At 51.7% G+C, this 17,439-nt stretch overlaps 5 protein-coding genes across 5 annotated transcripts; 2 read left to right on the top strand and 3 right to left on the bottom strand.

Moving 5' to 3' along the window:
• Positions 1–959: 959 nt before the first annotated feature.
• On the bottom strand, positions 960–2,935 carry BESB_045310 (uncharacterized protein; the record flags this gene model as incomplete). The annotated part of the gene is made up of 4 exons (XM_029362982.1): positions 960–1,217; positions 1,428–2,009; positions 2,314–2,481; positions 2,585–2,935. The coding sequence occupies 4 exons, from the start codon at positions 2,933–2,935 to the stop codon at positions 960–962; spliced, it is 1,359 nt and encodes a 452-aa protein (XP_029220348.1).
• A 1,973-nt stretch (positions 2,936–4,908) lies between these two features.
• Positions 4,909–6,165, top strand: BESB_045300 (MAPEG family protein; the record flags this gene model as incomplete). Its single annotated transcript, XM_029362981.1, has 6 exons — positions 4,909–5,098; positions 5,206–5,328; positions 5,429–5,532; positions 5,625–5,757; positions 5,864–5,923; positions 6,032–6,165. The coding sequence occupies 6 exons, from the start codon at positions 4,909–4,911 to the stop codon at positions 6,163–6,165; spliced, it is 744 nt and encodes a 247-aa protein (XP_029220347.1).
• Positions 6,166–6,923: 758 nt separating this feature from the next.
• Positions 6,924–7,160, bottom strand: BESB_045290 (putative copper chaperone COX17-1; the record flags this gene model as incomplete). Its single annotated transcript, XM_029362980.1, has 1 exon — positions 6,924–7,160. The coding sequence occupies one exon, from the start codon at positions 7,158–7,160 to the stop codon at positions 6,924–6,926; it is 237 nt and encodes a 78-aa protein (XP_029220346.1).
• A 797-nt stretch (positions 7,161–7,957) lies between these two features.
• BESB_045280 (uncharacterized protein) lies at positions 7,958–11,483 on the top strand (the record flags this gene model as incomplete). The annotated part of the gene is made up of 11 exons (XM_029362979.1): positions 7,958–8,008; positions 8,150–8,263; positions 8,422–8,490; positions 8,707–8,790; positions 8,905–8,991; positions 9,383–9,471; positions 9,584–9,709; positions 9,922–9,984; positions 10,143–10,554; positions 10,718–11,152; positions 11,328–11,483. The coding sequence occupies 11 exons, from the start codon at positions 7,958–7,960 to the stop codon at positions 11,481–11,483; spliced, it is 1,686 nt and encodes a 561-aa protein (XP_029220345.1).
• A 546-nt stretch (positions 11,484–12,029) lies between these two features.
• Positions 12,030–13,415, bottom strand: BESB_045270 (uncharacterized protein; the record flags this gene model as incomplete). Its single annotated transcript, XM_029362978.1, has 9 exons — positions 12,030–12,202; positions 12,332–12,411; positions 12,478–12,559; positions 12,610–12,693; positions 12,761–12,903; positions 12,962–12,992; positions 13,055–13,104; positions 13,142–13,271; positions 13,331–13,415. 9 exons carry the CDS (start codon positions 13,413–13,415, stop codon positions 12,030–12,032), a joined length of 858 nt encoding a protein of 285 aa, XP_029220344.1.
• Between the last annotated feature and the right edge of the window lie 4,024 nt (positions 13,416–17,439).

The raw sequence follows: 17,439 nt of genomic DNA, 5'->3' as shown, positions 1-17,439 counted from the left end.
TGCACTTTGCCCGCGCCTCTCAAAGCAGAGGCTCGGTGGTTACTTTATTAGGGTCAGACGTCTGACAAAATCGGCACGGACCACGATACAAATGCATGCGATACCTAATAAAGCAGTGCCTGGGACGTACGAACGAAATCCGTAACGTCAGGGTGCATCCGCCGAAGCGACCAGATGCTCAAAAAGCTTTGGGAAACACGCCTTGCTGAGCGTGCCAAGAAAACGTGGTTAGCTAAGAAAAAAACGTGAGCCCCTCACGTTATGCTTTTTCCCCGTTTCGTCACCCGTTCTGGTTTCTCAGCATCACCACGGTCATGATGGTGAAGGCTGAGCCAAAGAAAACGGCTGTAGCAATCCCTGATGACGTTATCCCGATGCCCCGTGTGTTGCAGACTACCCGCGCAGTTTCGTACCGAGATATGAGTGCAACAGATGAACACAAACAAACCGATGCGGAAACACCTGCGCAGGAGGTCACCCTATATCATGCAGCAACAAATGGAAAAGCCACATAGGAAACCCCAGGCTCGCTTCCCTCCCCCCAACCCCCTTGCACTTCCGGAGGTCACCTGGCAAAACCAATAGATCTACTACGAGTCTCGACGGCATGCCAACTGGCCAGCAGACAGTATTGAGAGCGTGGTTGCCCTAGAATGTCGGTTGACTGGTCCAGAATGCCCAGACAACCAAGACCGGATCCACTGGGACCCCCCGTCTCATGAGGCGTGCTTGCACAGTGGCTCGTTGAGTCTGGATTGTCCTAGATTTCTAGAAAACTCTGGCTCCGAGAAACGTGGGGAAACAGACAAAGAAGGTGGCCGGCTTGCATTCATTGTAATGCCGTCCTGTTGCCGAAGTGGAAGAAGAGCCTGACAGGCAAATCGGGAAGACGAGTAGTATTAGTAGTAGCACCAAAGCCAGACATTCTAAAGCCTCTGTCGCGGTCAGGGGATCGGCACCTAATCGAAAACCTCAGAATGTAGCCTTACTCGGTCTGGCGATTCGAGTTCGGAAATGGCGTTGGCAACCCCGGAATCACCTGCGTGTCCTCGCCGGAATTCTAGCAGCGGGGTGCCGTGGAAAGAAGCCTTGTGGTTTGAGCTCCTCTGTGCAAGAGAAAGTCTAATCTCCTCCTCTGCGAAGCCCACATTTGTCTTCACATCATCGATATACTCCGCTATCCCATCGAGGACTGTTCCGTGCCACGTTTTCGCCAGCTGCACAATCACAACACGACGATGACTTCAATGGATGAAATGAAGAGAGCAAAAGAAAACAGACATTCAGACGTGCGCAGGGCTGAGCGCCAATCTGCAGATGTTCAATCAATTGTGAGCCCTACGCATATTTGCCAGAAACTGCGTTGCTTCCACAGCTTGTTCGGCGTGAGCGGCCCTGTGCAAATGGTCTGTGGCTATAGTGCTTACCAGCCGGTCACAGTACGTCGTGATGGCGACTTTTATCCTGGGATATAGAAGTCTGATGACATAAAAAGTGAAACACTTGAGCTGAACCACCACCAAGTAGATCCATACAAGCAGGTTTACAAGCAAAGCATAACCGATATGCTGCATTCCTTCATCACGGAGCGCTGATTCATATCCTCCTTCCCTGATCACGTCCGGGCTGCGCACTTCGATCTCGTGATCCTTCTTGTACGCCATCGTGTAGACTCGAAGGGCCAATGATGCATTTGCCATCATCGTGAGGAGCCATGGGAGAAAGAAAAACCATAGCGACCAGCAACACATTCTATTTGCAACTCTTTTCTGGACCTCGTGGCGAATTGCCAAAGGGCCTTTCAGTTCAAAGTCGACGACAGAAGTGCGGATGTCCAAATCAGTATGTAGTCGTCGATGGATTTTCCTTATCGACGCTTTCGTTAGGTCTTCCGAAACACAGAAGTAGTGCGGAAGCCTGTTAATAAACGAGTAGAAATCGTGGTCAACTGAATCTCGGACATCCGTACGGAGTTCTTCCTGTGCCACCCGTATCAAATGCTTGGTCATCTGCAAACCGATGCACAGGGCTCACGCATGCAATCATAAACAGCCGCCAAACACACAACTACGACCTAAACCTTGTACTCCAGTGACTGCTGAAGGACCAACTCACGCTACATTAGCATTTAGTCCACGGCAAAACGGCGGACTGCCTTATCTGTTTCTAATCCACGACCTCCACTGACCCGAGTAATCCGGGAGCAGGACAACAATGAGTAGTTTGTTCTAGTGCATTGTCACGGAGACTAACTAGCACCTGCGCCCCAGGCCTTCATCATCTCACTGTTCACCGAGATCCAGGTAGACTGACCCTGTCAATGAAGCCGCCGATATTGGACCTCGCTGATGCGAAAGAGAGCGTCATAACCAGCATCATGGCACCAATACCGCAGCTGTAGTAGGCGTCGAATTTGACGTTGTAGTCCTGTTCGATGGCTTCCACCCAGGGAAGAGGATCTGGCCAATGTGCTGGTAGGGGCTGCGCGGCAAACATATGAGGCGGGACACAACATGATTCCCCTCTCACAGCTGTACCCGATTCTATAATATCAAGGCCGCTGGTAAATCTCCCAGTTCCTTACCAGATTCCCGATCATTCTGTAAAGGCGAAACTGTAAGCCGAGCATAAGAAGGGCGTACAAGCCCAACCAAATAAGCAGACAGAAACTGTTGGCGAATGCCACAGTTTGTGTTCCGCAGACAAGTTTGTTGGAGTCCTCTATGTCCCTCTGCTCCAGTTCGTCAATGACGTAGTCGACATCCGGCTGGAGGACTACTTTCGAGTAAGGGGAAAGCCCCTTGACACGACTCAGGGACTCCAGGACATGCTCCCTTTTCCGTCGATGCCATATCTCTTCTTCAGTTTCTACTGGTGCGCTGCAGCACCAGTACCCTGGCTGCGCTCCGGTGGCGGAGCAGCACGCGGCCGCCATTGGACTCTGAGAGCTGAATTCCGGTGCCGGTTCAACTTCAGGTATCGGCTGCGGTGTACACCTGGCTTGGAACACGCAGCAGTCCTTGACCAGGGAAACTTTTCTGAAAGATTTTGGGACGGTTAAAGAAGAATCAGGCGAATACACTGCGGCAGAACAGAACAAGAAGCTACTAATGCGGACTCGATGCTGCGCGTGTCGCGCAGTCGGGCTGTGTCCATCGGGGGAAGTGGTTTGACGGTCGCCGACAGTGTTCGCGTCCTTCTCGTTCGACTGCCACCAAACTAAAATGCACCTTCGGCTCGACCTAATAGAATAGATTGGACAGAGGCTCTCATATGAGCAGAGTGCCGCAACCGATTGACAAAGCGAACGAATCCTCTTATACAGATACGTGGATCCAGGCGCTATAACACGTCATCCCCAGCGAGCTAGAAAGCCGAATGAGATTCAAAGCAGCTCTAGAAGAGTCAGAATGTCTAGAATTCCGACAGTATGTTAGGAAAACAAACCCATGCACGGGCAACAAAATGTCAGATGTGCGTGCAGCCAGGTACTGTCCCAGCGCTGTCGACAGACGATACACACACTTTGATGTGACGTACTGCATTTCCACTCGCCACAGAAAACTGAAAACAGCCGCTTCAATGTGTTTCTGCTGACCCCATCATTAGTTCTTCGGTCCAGCAGAAATTAGCAAATGACAAGACATGTGCTAGATGAAGAAGTATTACCGTGCGTAGCGGTCTCTGGCCAGAGCTCATCGCCGTTCGGCTACTTGGACTCTTGCCAGCACAAGAACTCGTTTCTGCTGACTCTAAGAGGCAAAACCACAGATAATGTGCAACTGATTGAGAACAGTTGCTCTTTTCAAGGAAATCCCTTCCTCCCTCGGGTGGTGCCGTTGACTTCACAACTCGCTCTCGCAGAGCCAGCCAGCTGTCCGACGTTCTCGCGGTGAGCATCGATAGCATCGGGCTGGTTGGCAACTGCGCAGACAGCGAATGCATGAAGACGAAACGCTGTCTCATTGGGGAGTACGTGCGTTGATACACTGCGCTGAAAGCGACCTAGTAATTTTCCCGCCACAAGCGTCTTTCTTTGTCTCAGCCCTACCGAAATCGCGCCGGGGGCTGCTCCGACCCGAACAGGTTTTTCTCCGTCTTGTGGAAGCATATCGAACTTGCTACATTTCCTGACGGGGGCACGCGGGCCATTTTTTCCACACTTGAGACCCACTTCTGGTTCTCGCCCCATGCGAGTATGCATGTGCCGCCGGTGCGTGACCAAATGTTCCTGTTGCTGTAGAAAAAGGATCCGGGCGCTTGTTGAATGGCGCCTGCTCTAAGCCAAGGTAGAGCGGCGTGCCCGGTGAACCACTGCACATCGAAGCGCGCTGCTCCAAAATCGAACATATTGCGATAGTTTCTCCACTTAAGCATGTGCTCGGTGGTGTGAGACACAGATTATTCCCATCACCAATCTCGCACCCTGAAGTGAATACTCCACGACTCGGAAGGCACTGGAGTCATACTCGCGGTTTATACAGCGCAAGTATCTTTCATCTCTTCACCAGTGTCTAGCAGTGACAACCAGCTCGCCGAGGAACGCTGGTGATCTAAGGTGTCATTGCTCCCTTACAGGTCTGCCCGCCTGAGGGAAATACTCTGTTTTCGGAAGAAGCCCTCGTGTACTGGAATCTGACATTTTACGGATGTGGAACGAGCTGATCCTTCCGTCGTACGTCCATTGGAAGTGCCCGCCCCCCTTGCCCTGCATCTCCTCTGCAACGCGGCCGAAGTCTCAACTTTCCTTTCTGCTCACGTGACGGAATGGGTAAGAAGTGTTCCTCCAATGGTTGAGATATTATCTCGTGAGTCACCCCGGCAGTTCCGACGTTTGTGTGGTGCGGGGTGTAGGGGGGGGGGGGGGGGTGCTTGGGGCGGTGTCTATTCCTCAACTTGTTTTCACCAATGAAGAACATATGTGAGGCAGGCACGTCTATGGGTGGAAATAAGGGTCCAGAGCTGCCGTCGTTTGCCTCGCCAGTTTGCAAACATTGCAGCTCAAGGACCCTAACCTGTCGTTGTCCTTGTGCGACTTCCCCAGGTCCACGACGCGTCTTCGAGTGTTTGGCGACCGAGAACCAGGGCCCCGGAGCCAGTAAGATGTCGAAACATGTGTGCACCAAAAAACCAGTTGATCGAAGCTGGCGAGGTCGGGCGGGTCTAACATCTTGAGGCCCGTGTCTCATGTGCGGAAATTTGCAGTGTACGGCTGGGTTATTGCCGACGTGCTTTTGGCTCTGGCTTTACAAGTCTACCTTACGGTTAATGTTACGCGAGCGCGACGCCGTTTCGGCATTGAATGCCCCGATGTGTACGCTATAAAAGGTAAGAATGAATATTCAACGCTCGCGCTCCTCGCCAGCAGGCTCCGCGACGCAGCATGCATGTATCAAGTTTCATTATGTGAACGAACTTGTGCACTCAGGAGTAACAGGCCGTACAAGGTTTTCGGGGGATGCCGACGTCATGCTACTGCGGTTGTCTGACCAGGAGTGCGAAGTATTCAATTGCTACCAGCGCGCCCATCTGGTAAGTCAAACTGCACACCGCACGGAAACCATTCGCGCATTGTGACTCTCAAATTTGCTCATTTTCGTTGTGCTGTGCTCGATGCCCTGCAGAATACCCTGGAGTCGTATCCCATTTTCCTTGCACTTCTATGCCTTGGCGGTCTCCAATATCCGTCTGCGTGCGCCATCGGAGGTTTCATCTTTTTACTTGGACGCCTATTCTACGCCTTCGGATACTATACAGGTAAGCTGGTGCACAGGGGTCCTCTATGTACTACGATTGAATATGCTGTTTTGCACTAAGTTCCTCAGAGTGTATTCTCTTTGTGTTGCGGTGTTGCTTCTGTCAGGCCACCCAGAGAAACGGATGTGGGGATCCTTCGGTATCATCGGCCTCGCAATATGCGCTTGTAAGTTGTATACCAGAAACTCCCAGTTAGAGGTGAACTAGTCGTTTTAGCACCCTGTCTGCACGGAACCATATTCTTTTGATGTCTCCGCTGTGTCTGTCTTTTCAGTATCGACACTGGCTTTTGCTCTGAACTTGGCAACTGGGGGGGCTACCGCGTCAAACGGCACGGTTCTAAGTGTGTTTCCTTCGCCATCGCCTTCTGAGTCCACTGGTGACGTTGACATGCTACTTCCTAACTAACTAGGGCACCGTAGTAGGGAAACCGGCGGCCAATCCAGTTTCTCCAGGAGCCGGCTGGATCGTACCTGTGGCTCAAGCCTGAGAGCCATCGGGCGTGTCGCTCACTGGATGCTGTACACAATACATTTCCTATGAATGTAACGTATATGCTTCGTGAATATATGCAGTGAACTGTGGGCAATAAGGAACTACGAAGCGGCTGAATACATGAATGACGCAGGACGGTACGCTGCATGGCAGCCGTGCACAACGACATATAAGTCGGTACTCCTCCCGTGAGGGACCTCCACAGTATTTACTTCGACAGGCAGCACTCCAGTTCTTGTACCATGCCAAAAACAGTCGACGGCTACGTCTCTCGTTCACGACAATCGCTGGAGAGCACCAAATTCTAAAGCATGCGCCACCTTATTCCCATGCGTTCACTACTGACCTGAGACTCATTTCATGGTAGCCTAGCACAGGAAGCCAACCGAATAGGCTACAGATGCATGAAAAAGAACTTGAATACATCATGCGCTCACCAAACATGATACCACCGCACGCTGGAGTATAGCCACGAAGGGAATGGAGTGAGCAGCTGGTAGTTGCCGCTGAATGTCATCCCCGGGTTGGAGACAGCAGCCGAGGAATAGACTTTCGCAGTGCTGAGTTGCGCAATCGGCACAGAGAAACGTTTCGGAATACAACATAGGCAATCCATGGGAATGCCAGCATTCAGACACCAGCATGTTTCTTGTCGCATGGCAGAGAGCTGATCACTGGACATCGAACCCTTCGCTCCGCAGACATTGGTTGTGCGCCTCGATAAAAGTCTTACAGTTCTCCTCCCCATTTAAAACGATGCATTCATCCCGTGCCGCTTTGGTTTCTTTGCAAACGCAGCAAATCTTCTTCCCCGCCGAATTAACCTTTCCACCGCACGACGATGTGGCGCCACCGGCTGTTTGTGTGGTTGAAGGCGGAAGGGCAGGCGTAGAGGCCAGTGTCCCCATGCTGCAAACGAAATAACACGCGTCTTGTGAGAGTGAAGACCTTCAAGGGAGGACAGTTCAAACTGTGTTGGAAGGTACTGGCATCGCTCTCCCGCGACTATTTCAGGCGGAGATCTCCCGGTGTGGTGGCCGGATTGCATAGGCGTTCGCGTTGCCTACAGAATAGTACCTTTTAGAAAAGGGTGGTCAAAGTCGAGTCACGATTTAGCCTCTCCTGGACCCGAAGACTGGTCACCACTGTGCAACTACCAAATTTTTCACGTAGACACGTAGACCGTGGAAAGAATCAGTTTTTCCGGAAGCTCGCCACCTATTCAGCGTGCCGCATGCTGTCGCATGCTCGGGGGGGATTCTGTTGATCATAGCATTTGACACGTTTGAACTCGTCGTTGTCTTGAGACTTTGGACAGCTAAGGCTGCTGCCGACGTAGCAGCATGCCTTGCCTTGTGTATTCATTACTTCCTCTAGTATATGCAGCATTCAGCATTAGGTTGCAAGTAGTGTTGAGGTACGGCTGGCAATGCTCCTATCGGTGAATCGGTGAGCGAGCTTGAGCGTAGCTTTTCCGTAATGTGATCCATCCTAATTTGTCACCAACAAGCAAACAGTGTTCCTATTTGCATACCATCCTCTTTTATGAGCGAAACAGTTCAGCTATCAAAAATGTGAAAGTGCAGCAGGATCTTATTCGGCCTGCTGCTTCCACGAGAGATGACACTCGGGCCTGAGGGCACCGGAGCTCTAGGGAGCCAAGAGTTTTCGTTCTCAGCGGACCTGAGCCTGCCCGTCTGCTACCATGCTAAAGAATCTGTCCCAGCTATCACCGGATCGCTTGGCCAAGGAGCCGGTAAGGTCGCACTGCCTCTGGTCCAAAGTTCGCTTGGGAATTCCGCCGGCGGCAGGTTTCCGCAAGGCTACGTGCCGAGGATGGTCAATGCGCAGGTATATCCTCTGCTTCTTTGTACTGTTGTTAAAACCCTTTTGTCAGGCGGTCCTACAGTTGAGGCTGGAAGAGCTCAGTGGAGCTCTGGAGCAGGCGGTGATCAACAACTGCAGCATGCTGCTGTCTTCCTCGAGCTGCTTGACCTATGTGGAAGATGATGTACGTCACGGGTCCTCACCGAGGTGAAACAGCCCTCTCGTTGGAATATGTTCAGCGACACCAGCGCATATAACGATGTGATGGGAAATCTGTAACCCAAACTTAGAGGTAGACAGCAAGGCGTACTGTGGTTTTGTCATGAACTGACTTGGCTGCAGGCTTCTTCTCTATCAAGAGGCCTCTCGGCTCTGCAGCTGTCGCTGCCCGAACTGAAAGAGCGGCTCCAGGTAAGAACCGCTTCTCCAGCTGAAGGAATGCGGTGGGTCACCTGTATGTCATTCATACTCCTGTGCCTGTGTTTGCCTGCCTTTTCAAATTTTCTCCACAGTCACTCCGTCAATATGCTGATCTATAGTTCAGGACCCCACTTCAGTGACACTGGCGTTTACAGCCGAATGCACCGTTATTTTTTGATCTTACATTTGTGGCAACGCTTTCTGCAGGACTTTATGGATGCGAGCGGTAGCGCCTCCAGCAGGCATGCGGCTCTGCAGCTTCTGTGTGTCATGCAGGAGACTGTCACGGAGGTAAGTCTCTTCACGTTGGCGTAGCCGCTCCAGGTACTCACACGATATGGAAGGTGGCCATATGCCGTAGTTGTGACGTCTCACGGTAGTGCGATTGTGGTGCGTCTGTCGCAGCTGCTGTCTCTACCAGTTCTTATAAGGAGCTGCTTCAAGGCTGGCTTGTACAACGAAGCTCTTGACCTCGCTGTGTTTGCGCGCGAGGTAAGCTGAAGAGTCTAAAAAGGTTTAGACGTTGTCTCCTTTGCACATCTGCGCCATGTCAGACAATGGATGGACGAGTCAGGAAAGAACTCAGCATCGGTTATTAGCTTCGGTCGTCTCAATGTGTGTTGTGTGTAGCAACTAGTTTCGCTGGGTACCCGGTGCCCTAGGGAAGTGCCGCTGTTGAGCATCGTCGGCCAGCAGGTGAGGTTTCTACTGGAGACCTGTAGTGGAGCAATCTAGTAAAGGTCGCGCGGCACGGTGTTACGTGGGTGAGCATGCACTCCAGCTGTTTGGGCCCACACACGAGGAAGAACCTGCTGCTTCTGCTTCCCTTTGTCAGTTGATAGGCGAGAGCTTTGCTTTTTCCTGTGTGATGAGCGTCGCACAGGTTGAGCAAGAGCGTCTGGCTTGCCACAGCGCTTTGCTTCAAGAATTAGGTACGGCCGAAAATTTCGCTTCGACCGTTAGGCTTCTAGGGTAAGTGCTCAGCAAGCCGGTCTATTCGGACGGAGGTAAGTTTCGTTATAAAGCCGCGTCATGCCACTCAACATGAACCTGCTTCGCTCCCCCGATTTACTGCGGTCTCCAGGCATCTGCGAAGAGTTGGCCTCTTTTCTGAGGGCTACCTGCGGCTACAGTTCATTGATCGCCGAGGAGCACCTGTTTCTTCTCTGAAAACTGCTGTCGAGACACAGTGCATTACCGATCCTGTCAGGTGAGACCTTCAAGGGGTCGTTGTTGTTGGCTTCAGCGAGCCGGTGGATGTGCCCCTCCCGAATACCTAATGTTTCAACCACTGAAACTTGTCATCTCTAGAATCTGGTCTTATCGGCGGCATAATATGTTGCTCCAGTGCGATTCCTCTTCTGCGTATAAAGCAAAGCTGGACTCCTGTCTTCCGTGTTCTTGTGCTGTACCTCGCTGCAGGGGTCTCTGCGCCGCCGCAAGTTTACTCAACGGTGCCATTATGGAGGTCGTCACGCAGTACAAGTGAGTCGTAGCGTTAGCTTCACACATTCTCTCGAGCTGTAGCCGTGTGTACTTCGCATTTGCAATGGCAAAGATAACAAACAGAGGTGGAGGATCACCTCTCCCTCTTCCAGTGATGTGTGCGGGCTCCATGGGATGCTGTGTGGCCTTGTTCCCAGGGCTATTTTCGGTGACCTCGACCCCTCTATCAGCTTCTGGCTGCGTGCACAAGTGAAATGGTTCCTTGTGCTGCTGCGCAATAAGCTCGGACCAAGCTCGCACGAATGCAGGAACGAGCTGTTTTCCGGCGACCGTCGATACATACAAGGGAGACAATCTTATGTACACAGTGTGGACGGCAGGATGGTGCAGCATAGAGTCGTATCTCTATGTCACGAGCAAGCTGGGGACGAGACTTCTTCCCTAGAAGCTGCCAGTCTCTCCTTGCTGTACCGACACACGCACCATGCGGCGTGTGGTCTCCGGCGGGTGCGCGGCTTCTTCTTGCCGGCAGCGGTACCGATCTTCGAACAGCATCTGCGCGCTCTTTTGTGGCGTAAGGCAGGATATGCTGTTAAACGTTTTAGTCAGGTAATATTCTCGATCTTCATCGAGGGTCTCAAATGCCCCTCGTTGTGCTCCAAGCTCGTCTTTGGCTGCAACCGCGTTAGTTGCAATAGTTCATACTTTGCAAAAAAGCACTCCAAGTTGTAGTGCGCTCCACTTTGATCGTATCTTCATGTTATGTGTTCAGGAACTCAGTTGCTACGGCTGGGAATCGTCAGCCTTATTCCGTAGCTTTGTCGAGAAACGCAACGAGTACCCGGGTTCTGCAGGGCATCCCGTCGGGTTCCCGGTTCCGGGTGAAACAGCTGGTGCCCATGAGCGCTTTGCACTGCTTCGGCATCCGCCACTGTGTGTCTTCTTGAACGAACTCTTAAAGATTCTCAATACCGCGCTGGACTTTCCTTTGTTCAGTGTTGTAATTGCTTTACCGGCATTATTCAAGCGCATCCTGCTGAATGGTGCGTACCTGCTGGCGGAGGTCCAGCGGGCCGTGGTGGACCACCTAACAGACCTGCAGAAAAGGGATGAGTTTGCATCTCTGTGTCAGGCGTACTCCGACGATCTTCTACCGTTGTTAGCTGCAGATCTGGAGAGCGTGGTAGGCGTTAAGGAGACTCACTCGGTAAGTGAACACAGCTCCCAAATGTGAATACGAGAACACATTCAGTCGTGGCACCCAGTACGGCGGCAGCGCTTTAACATCATTATACAGAAGCATGCAAGAATTGCTGGGGAGCTGTGTCACTGAAAACCTCCTGAACACCAAGAGATACGTGTACTGTGTTTGATCGTGACAGGTGGTTTTCAGCGAGGTTAAGTGTTGGATGGAGAGGCAACGCCTTGGAGGAGCAGCCAGCATTTCAACAGGGGACGTATTGCAAACAGGGAGTGACACTTCCCTGCTTCATCTGCATCCGGTATCTTGCATTCAACCTCTAATAACAAATGCGTAAAGAATCTGCATCAAGTGACTTGCGCAGACAACTTGCTCTTCTATTCGTGCATACCGCTCGCTGTATGTATCTTGGATCGTGGCACATTTTTGTCACGTCTGCGCGTTGAATGACATGTCCTCTTGTTCTAGGTTTCCCCTGGCATAATTTCGCTCAGCCGATTGTTATGGGTAGTATGTTTGCGTGATGGGGGTGTTGCTGGCTTCCGTATTCAAAGAGACTCAGGCATCAGGCCTCATGAGACTACTGTTGTGTCGGGAAGGAGAAGATCTCTGCTCAGTCAATCGGGAGGATACTGACGCGATAGTCACTGCCAGTTTTTTCGGGACTGACGATTTAAGGGATCCTTTTCTGTCCGAAAGTGAAAGAACAATTATAACACAGCGGGCATATGCAGTTCAAGAGATTAAGTCGGTCTAGTAGGGGGGCTTGCGACGACAAAATCGTGCGCGCACACATTGACGCGGCCAGCCCTGTGCTAGCCTAAGTCTTTCAGTTCACGTGACAATCGATCAAATAGAAGCGCTTTGGAACGCATCACAAAGACTACACTCGGCCTGCTGCAAACGGACTAACTCCACCACCCGCGAGACTCCCCAAGGCACCGCCGATAAGTCCCGACATGGCTGACTCCAACACAGTCGGCCGGTAAGTACCTGCCTGCTTCTCTGTGCGGGAAAGCTCCACCTGTGCCGTGGGGTACGTAACACTGATGAAGACTTACCAGCGTACTTGATATCCGCGGCAAGCTGTTCCTTTTTGAGCCCGTATTCTTCCGCCATGTTACGGTCTGCCAAAAACCAACATACACTGATGTGTCAGCTGTTCAGGTCGCAAACGATAGATACCATAGGTCAGACGTTCCTCAGGAGACATGCGGCTGAGAGCCCGCGCTTCTTCATCTAAATTGTTCATACTCTGAACAACCCTGCAATGCGTGTTAGAGCGCGCACCGATTGGGCAACAACACTCAATCATCCGAGCAGTTTCTCACTGGAGCTCTTTCTTCTGAGCTTCCCGCTCGTTGTGAAACTGCGCGCATGGAGACATGATTCCTTGAAGGTCATCCAGCGAGCCTAAGCAGAGTTGAGCCGGGTACAGAGACACGGCGATGCGGCACGGTTACCTTGAGCATCTATTCGGTTGGCGACAGCACGCATATCGTCCTCAGGAGTCTTCGCGACAATGATGAGCGGGCTGTTCACCATGTCTGCGCTCACCCGAGGTGTGCAGTTGCACGCCCCGCAGCAAAGCCCCGCTCGGTGGTAAAGGCTTACCTGGGTGGATGGAATCATAGGAAGACCGCACCTCTCTCGTTAGCGTAGAGATGCGGCGCATGAGTTTGAGCCTTTCAGCCTTCAAGTGGGATGTTTTTTCCGCCAGAGGCATTGCTAGGTCCTGCTCTAGCTGTTTGTACGTGCTGAGAGGCAGTAAACTTGAAGAACGTTCCACCGAACATAGAGACGGGTGCGGCTCACTCCTGCACATCCTTCACCGCCGCGTGGGCCTCTACACAACGGCAGTTTGTTTCTCTGTTCGGTTGGTTTACGTTTTGCAAGGCCCACACTGACCTGTCGCAGAAATCTGATTCATCTTCGCCCGTTGTATTGCCTGGATGAGTCTGTGATGTATTGTTGCACCATGTATAGGTTGGGCACCCGCTTGCCTCAATGCGTTCTTGCTCGGCGACGGATGGCATGCTTGGCTGGGCCGCCGTCTGGGCGAGCATCTGCTGTTTTTGTTGCAGTTCTTGTAGCGCTCCTTGCGCCACATTAGTTAGCAGGTTACCTGAGAGAATAAACGCCCTATACATTGGATCTGCTGCTACTACTGAGCTTCCCGCGTACCTAGGAAGCCCCTCTGAGCATTGACTTTTTTGACGTTTGCAGCGAGATTCAGACAGATCACAAAACAGATAGCCAGCCTCTCCATTTTGCTTTGTTTGTAAGTGACTGGCACTCTGCTTCAGATTCAGTTCACACGTTACTTTGAGAATGAAAGATGGTACTTGCCAATAAGATGGAACTTTCCTTGCGCTCTGGGCGTCCATACACCTGCCCACTGTGCCACCAGGCAGGAAAGCATCCGTCATTCAAAGTGCTACTGATGCTTCCTGCCTGACGACATCGTTGTAGAACATACGGAAGTGACTAGCAGCGATGAGCGGGGCCCCGGAGTGGAGCGTTTGCTTTGGTCGACCCTCCACAAAAAAAACTTTGCTTGCCGGACACCCCATAGCAGAGCGCTTTGTTAAATAGAGTCCTCTGGGTACTCATGCTGCCCATGAGCTTATAGATAGAGCCTCCATACATCTTTCTTTCTTTATGTGAACGATGTACACAGTTTTTACCATATCTTTTCAGGCGATGCGGTACTCGACTCACACATATAGCCCTTTTTAAGACAATTAAACTAGCTACGGGATTGGCGATATGGAACAAATTGTGTTCATGTGTTGTCGAACCTGCTCAAGCCGTACACCTGACACTGAAATGCGAACCCCTTTGACTGGCGGATGAGTAAGAGTAAAGATGCAAGCAAGGCGACTACTTCCCGCGCTCATCTTCTGCTCTATCGTCTGGCTGAGAGCACCTGTACCAGTCTCTGAAGTACCATTTAGTACATCTATATTCGTGTTTAAGTGGGCCTAAATCAGCAATATGGGTTTGTTCAACGTGTAACTGCTTATAAAACAATATCATAGTGAACATGGTTGTCAGCCCGCAAAAACAGCGTATCGGCGCAGCAGTGCTGGCGCTCACTGTCAGACGCAGTCGCTTTTCAGATCTCTCCATGACGGCCAGTTTAGGCCTAGGGTTCTGCGAGGAGAGCCCATACGCAAAGGCACTAACACTGCCTGATGTATTTTCGTAGACCTGAGGACCTGGCCCACCAAGATCTTGTCGGGAAGGTAGTTGTGCGGTACATTCAGTTAGTGCATTTTGCCCAACGCGTGAGGTCTTGACATAATTACGCAAGCAGAAAGCAGACGGCCGTACAGCAAGCGACAGCACAGGAGTGAGTATTCCATGTTAGAGCGCACACGGCAAGCGGCTCTCGCTAATCTTTCCCGCCTCCCCCTTGATTTCTCGGCTCGAGCAATCCTGCAAGACTGCCACTGCTCCGAGTAAAGCTGCGTAACGTTAGTGAAACTTTGGCATCAATCACTCTGTCCGGTGCAGAGCGCGACCCCTGAATTGATGGCCACATCTCCATGTTCCTCCACACACGTCGAAGAACAGAATGTTTCTCGCGGGGGACGATAGCAGTTGGAGAAATGGTTTGAGCTGCTCCTCCTTGCGAGCATAACGCTGGCGAGATTCCCTTTCTTAGCTCACGGCCTGTGGAATATTACAAAATCCGCCGTAGCCATAGTGTCCCCCATCACATCCAAGGAAGCGGAAACCGGTTGTCGGACACTTGGCTGGCGTTGCCTCTTTCGCTTCGCAATAGTGGAAGATTGCTAGGTGTACCGATGTACATACGGGCGAGCTCGAATCTTGCGTCACCGACGGGCACCCTCCGGAACGCGGTCCGCAGCGGAACCGGGGGGGGCGCCGCCTCTTAAACGTAGCTCTGAGAAAAACACCAACAGCCGGCTGCCGCATGCCCAGGACACGCACCAACATTTCATACGCTCCGTGTTCATATCAGAGATGTTGTCTCTTCTTCGGCACAAGAAGGTCCACGGTTATGTCCTTCCGAGGACGAAGGCGCATAGTATTTCGAGAGGCAGACCCATCGCGAGGACTACGGTCTTGCGGATGACAGCGGTCAGTGCGACGGCAGCTGCTGCCGGCTTACGGTACTATGTCGCTCTCTTGATACACAGGTGAAGCAGGTCGATGTTTTCGGAGGCTCCCTGCCGGAACTAGTTTCACCAGAGAATCGGTACAATCAATGCAGCCTCGTGCCGCGGCCGCTTGGGATAACACAAGACCAACAGGAAAATAAAAGAGATGATTTTTGCAGATACGATTATCGTTGTAGTGTATGTCTGTGATTTTCGCATACGTGCCGCACGCCACAGCATACAACCGACTTCAGTACTGACGGAGGACTCTGCCGAGCCTTCTACGTGGTAGGCTGCGATTTAAATGAATTGCTGTGTCTGTCAGCATAGTTTCGCAGGACACCGGTATTCTGGCTCTCGAGCTGAACCCCAGGAACCCTTGGAGAAGTAAACGCTTTGCGATGAGCGTAGTGTGATGCTGTGTAGTGCCCATCTTCAGAAGTCACCACTGCCGTTTACAATAGTGTCAATGACACTATTGTTGTAGTTTATGAGCCGAATCCAGGGGGACTTCAGTGTCGCGTCCTTCTCAGGAAAGTGCGGAGCTTGACTTCATGTGCGTGTAGTACGCGCACACATACCCGAGCAGGACCTCGAATTTAGGAAAGACACGACGCCGCCCTTCGCAAAGGGTTTTGGTAGGTATTGTCTCGGGACCTGTTTACTCAGCAGAGTGCAAGCGACTACAGAAGAACTGGTTCTGTCGCATCCCGCTTTTTTCGAGTTCGATGGTAAGTGGCCTCAATGAGTGACTCTGTCGTCCTTTCGGGAACACTTCGAGGTTTAGAGGCTAACGGCATGATCCTAGCCGCCCAACAAGGCAATGTGCGGTTTTTTCAATTTTGGGTATTTGCTGCTTTTTCGAAAGGACCTCTTGAAACAAATCAACTTTGTATTCCGCGCAGAACCATGAGACGTTTGCGCGTGCTTTCTCGGTGTACGAGGAGGAATTCGAAGGCAAGTCAAAACCCCTTTCCTTCTGTTTTCCCTTCGATTTCCTCTTCCAGAAGTCCGGTGGGCGTGAATTCGACTGCTGCGCGCAGAATACACGGCGTCACTCCGAAAAAAACAGCATCTCTCATGGCCTCGTAGCAATGTTCAAGCCAACGCGTCCAGACCTGTTCACAGCAGCCGTTTTCGATATTGACAATGGAAGACGCTTGGTATTAGGTGTTTCTATCACCTGTCTCTTTTCCGTCACCTACTGAGGCATTGACAGACGGATATAAACATTCCAATCGATCAATACCGAAGCGTGGAGTTTCTAGAGTAGGCTGATTTCTTCCGTGCCCCAGAACGCAAACCATGAAGACGGCCCAGGCTGCTGGTTTGCCAGCTTCTGTTGAAACAAGAGAAAAGTAAGACGGAGTGAACCCCAGCCTGGCGACGAATACAAGAAGTCAACCTTCAGTGAGCCTGAGGATCGTCGACTTACTCAACGGCGGCTCGAGCCACAAGGTCTCTCAGACACGTGATAGCTTCGCCCCCATCGGCTTCGTTTTTTTTGAGGTAATCAGCATCACTAAGCAGAAATGCATGACTTGGGAACTCGTTGAAATTACGAGTGCCAGGCTCCGGAGCGCGTCAATGGCAAAAAGTACTTTAACAAAGTAAGACAGTGTGCCGCGCATTGGTGGAATCGCGTGGCACTCAGTGACAAACAGTGTCACCGTCGGTTTTTTACAATATCCGAGGAGAAAATTGAGTTCTGGTCGCTGCGGTCTGATGCACTAGATCTTCAGCACACCATCCGTGTCGCCGGTAGGCTATCTGTCCGTGACTGCGCAACGATGGGGGCATAAGCGTGCAAAACAGGGCTTCGGGACGCTGGGTTATGTCAGCAGTCTGTTCATACCGATTTGCTAGTGGTATTTGCCAGCGGCGATGCTGGTGAGTACGGCCTCTTTCGTGTTTCGCTTTCGCGCATTCCTACTCGATATGCGAACCAACTCTTGGCCAGAACCCTCAGATCTTCCCCCCTCAGGTAAATCGGGTTTCAAGGCACAAGTCGCAGTGGCCGGCCAGCATTCAGACAGTATAGATGGCTTCACTACCGGACTAGCGTTACACAGGAAATATCTTCAGTCGCCTACGACGAAATCCCTACCGGGGCCTGCCCATAGAGAAGGCATTCAGTTTTTTGGTTCCGTCCCTCGAAAGATG

The sequence above is a fragment of the Besnoitia besnoiti genome, chromosome III (assembly GCF_002563875.1).
Source record: "Besnoitia besnoiti strain Bb-Ger1 chromosome III, whole genome shotgun sequence".
In the NCBI taxonomy this organism is placed as follows: Eukaryota; Apicomplexa; class Conoidasida; order Eucoccidiorida; family Sarcocystidae; genus Besnoitia; species Besnoitia besnoiti.
This window is presented reverse-complemented; position numbering and strand designations above follow the sequence as displayed.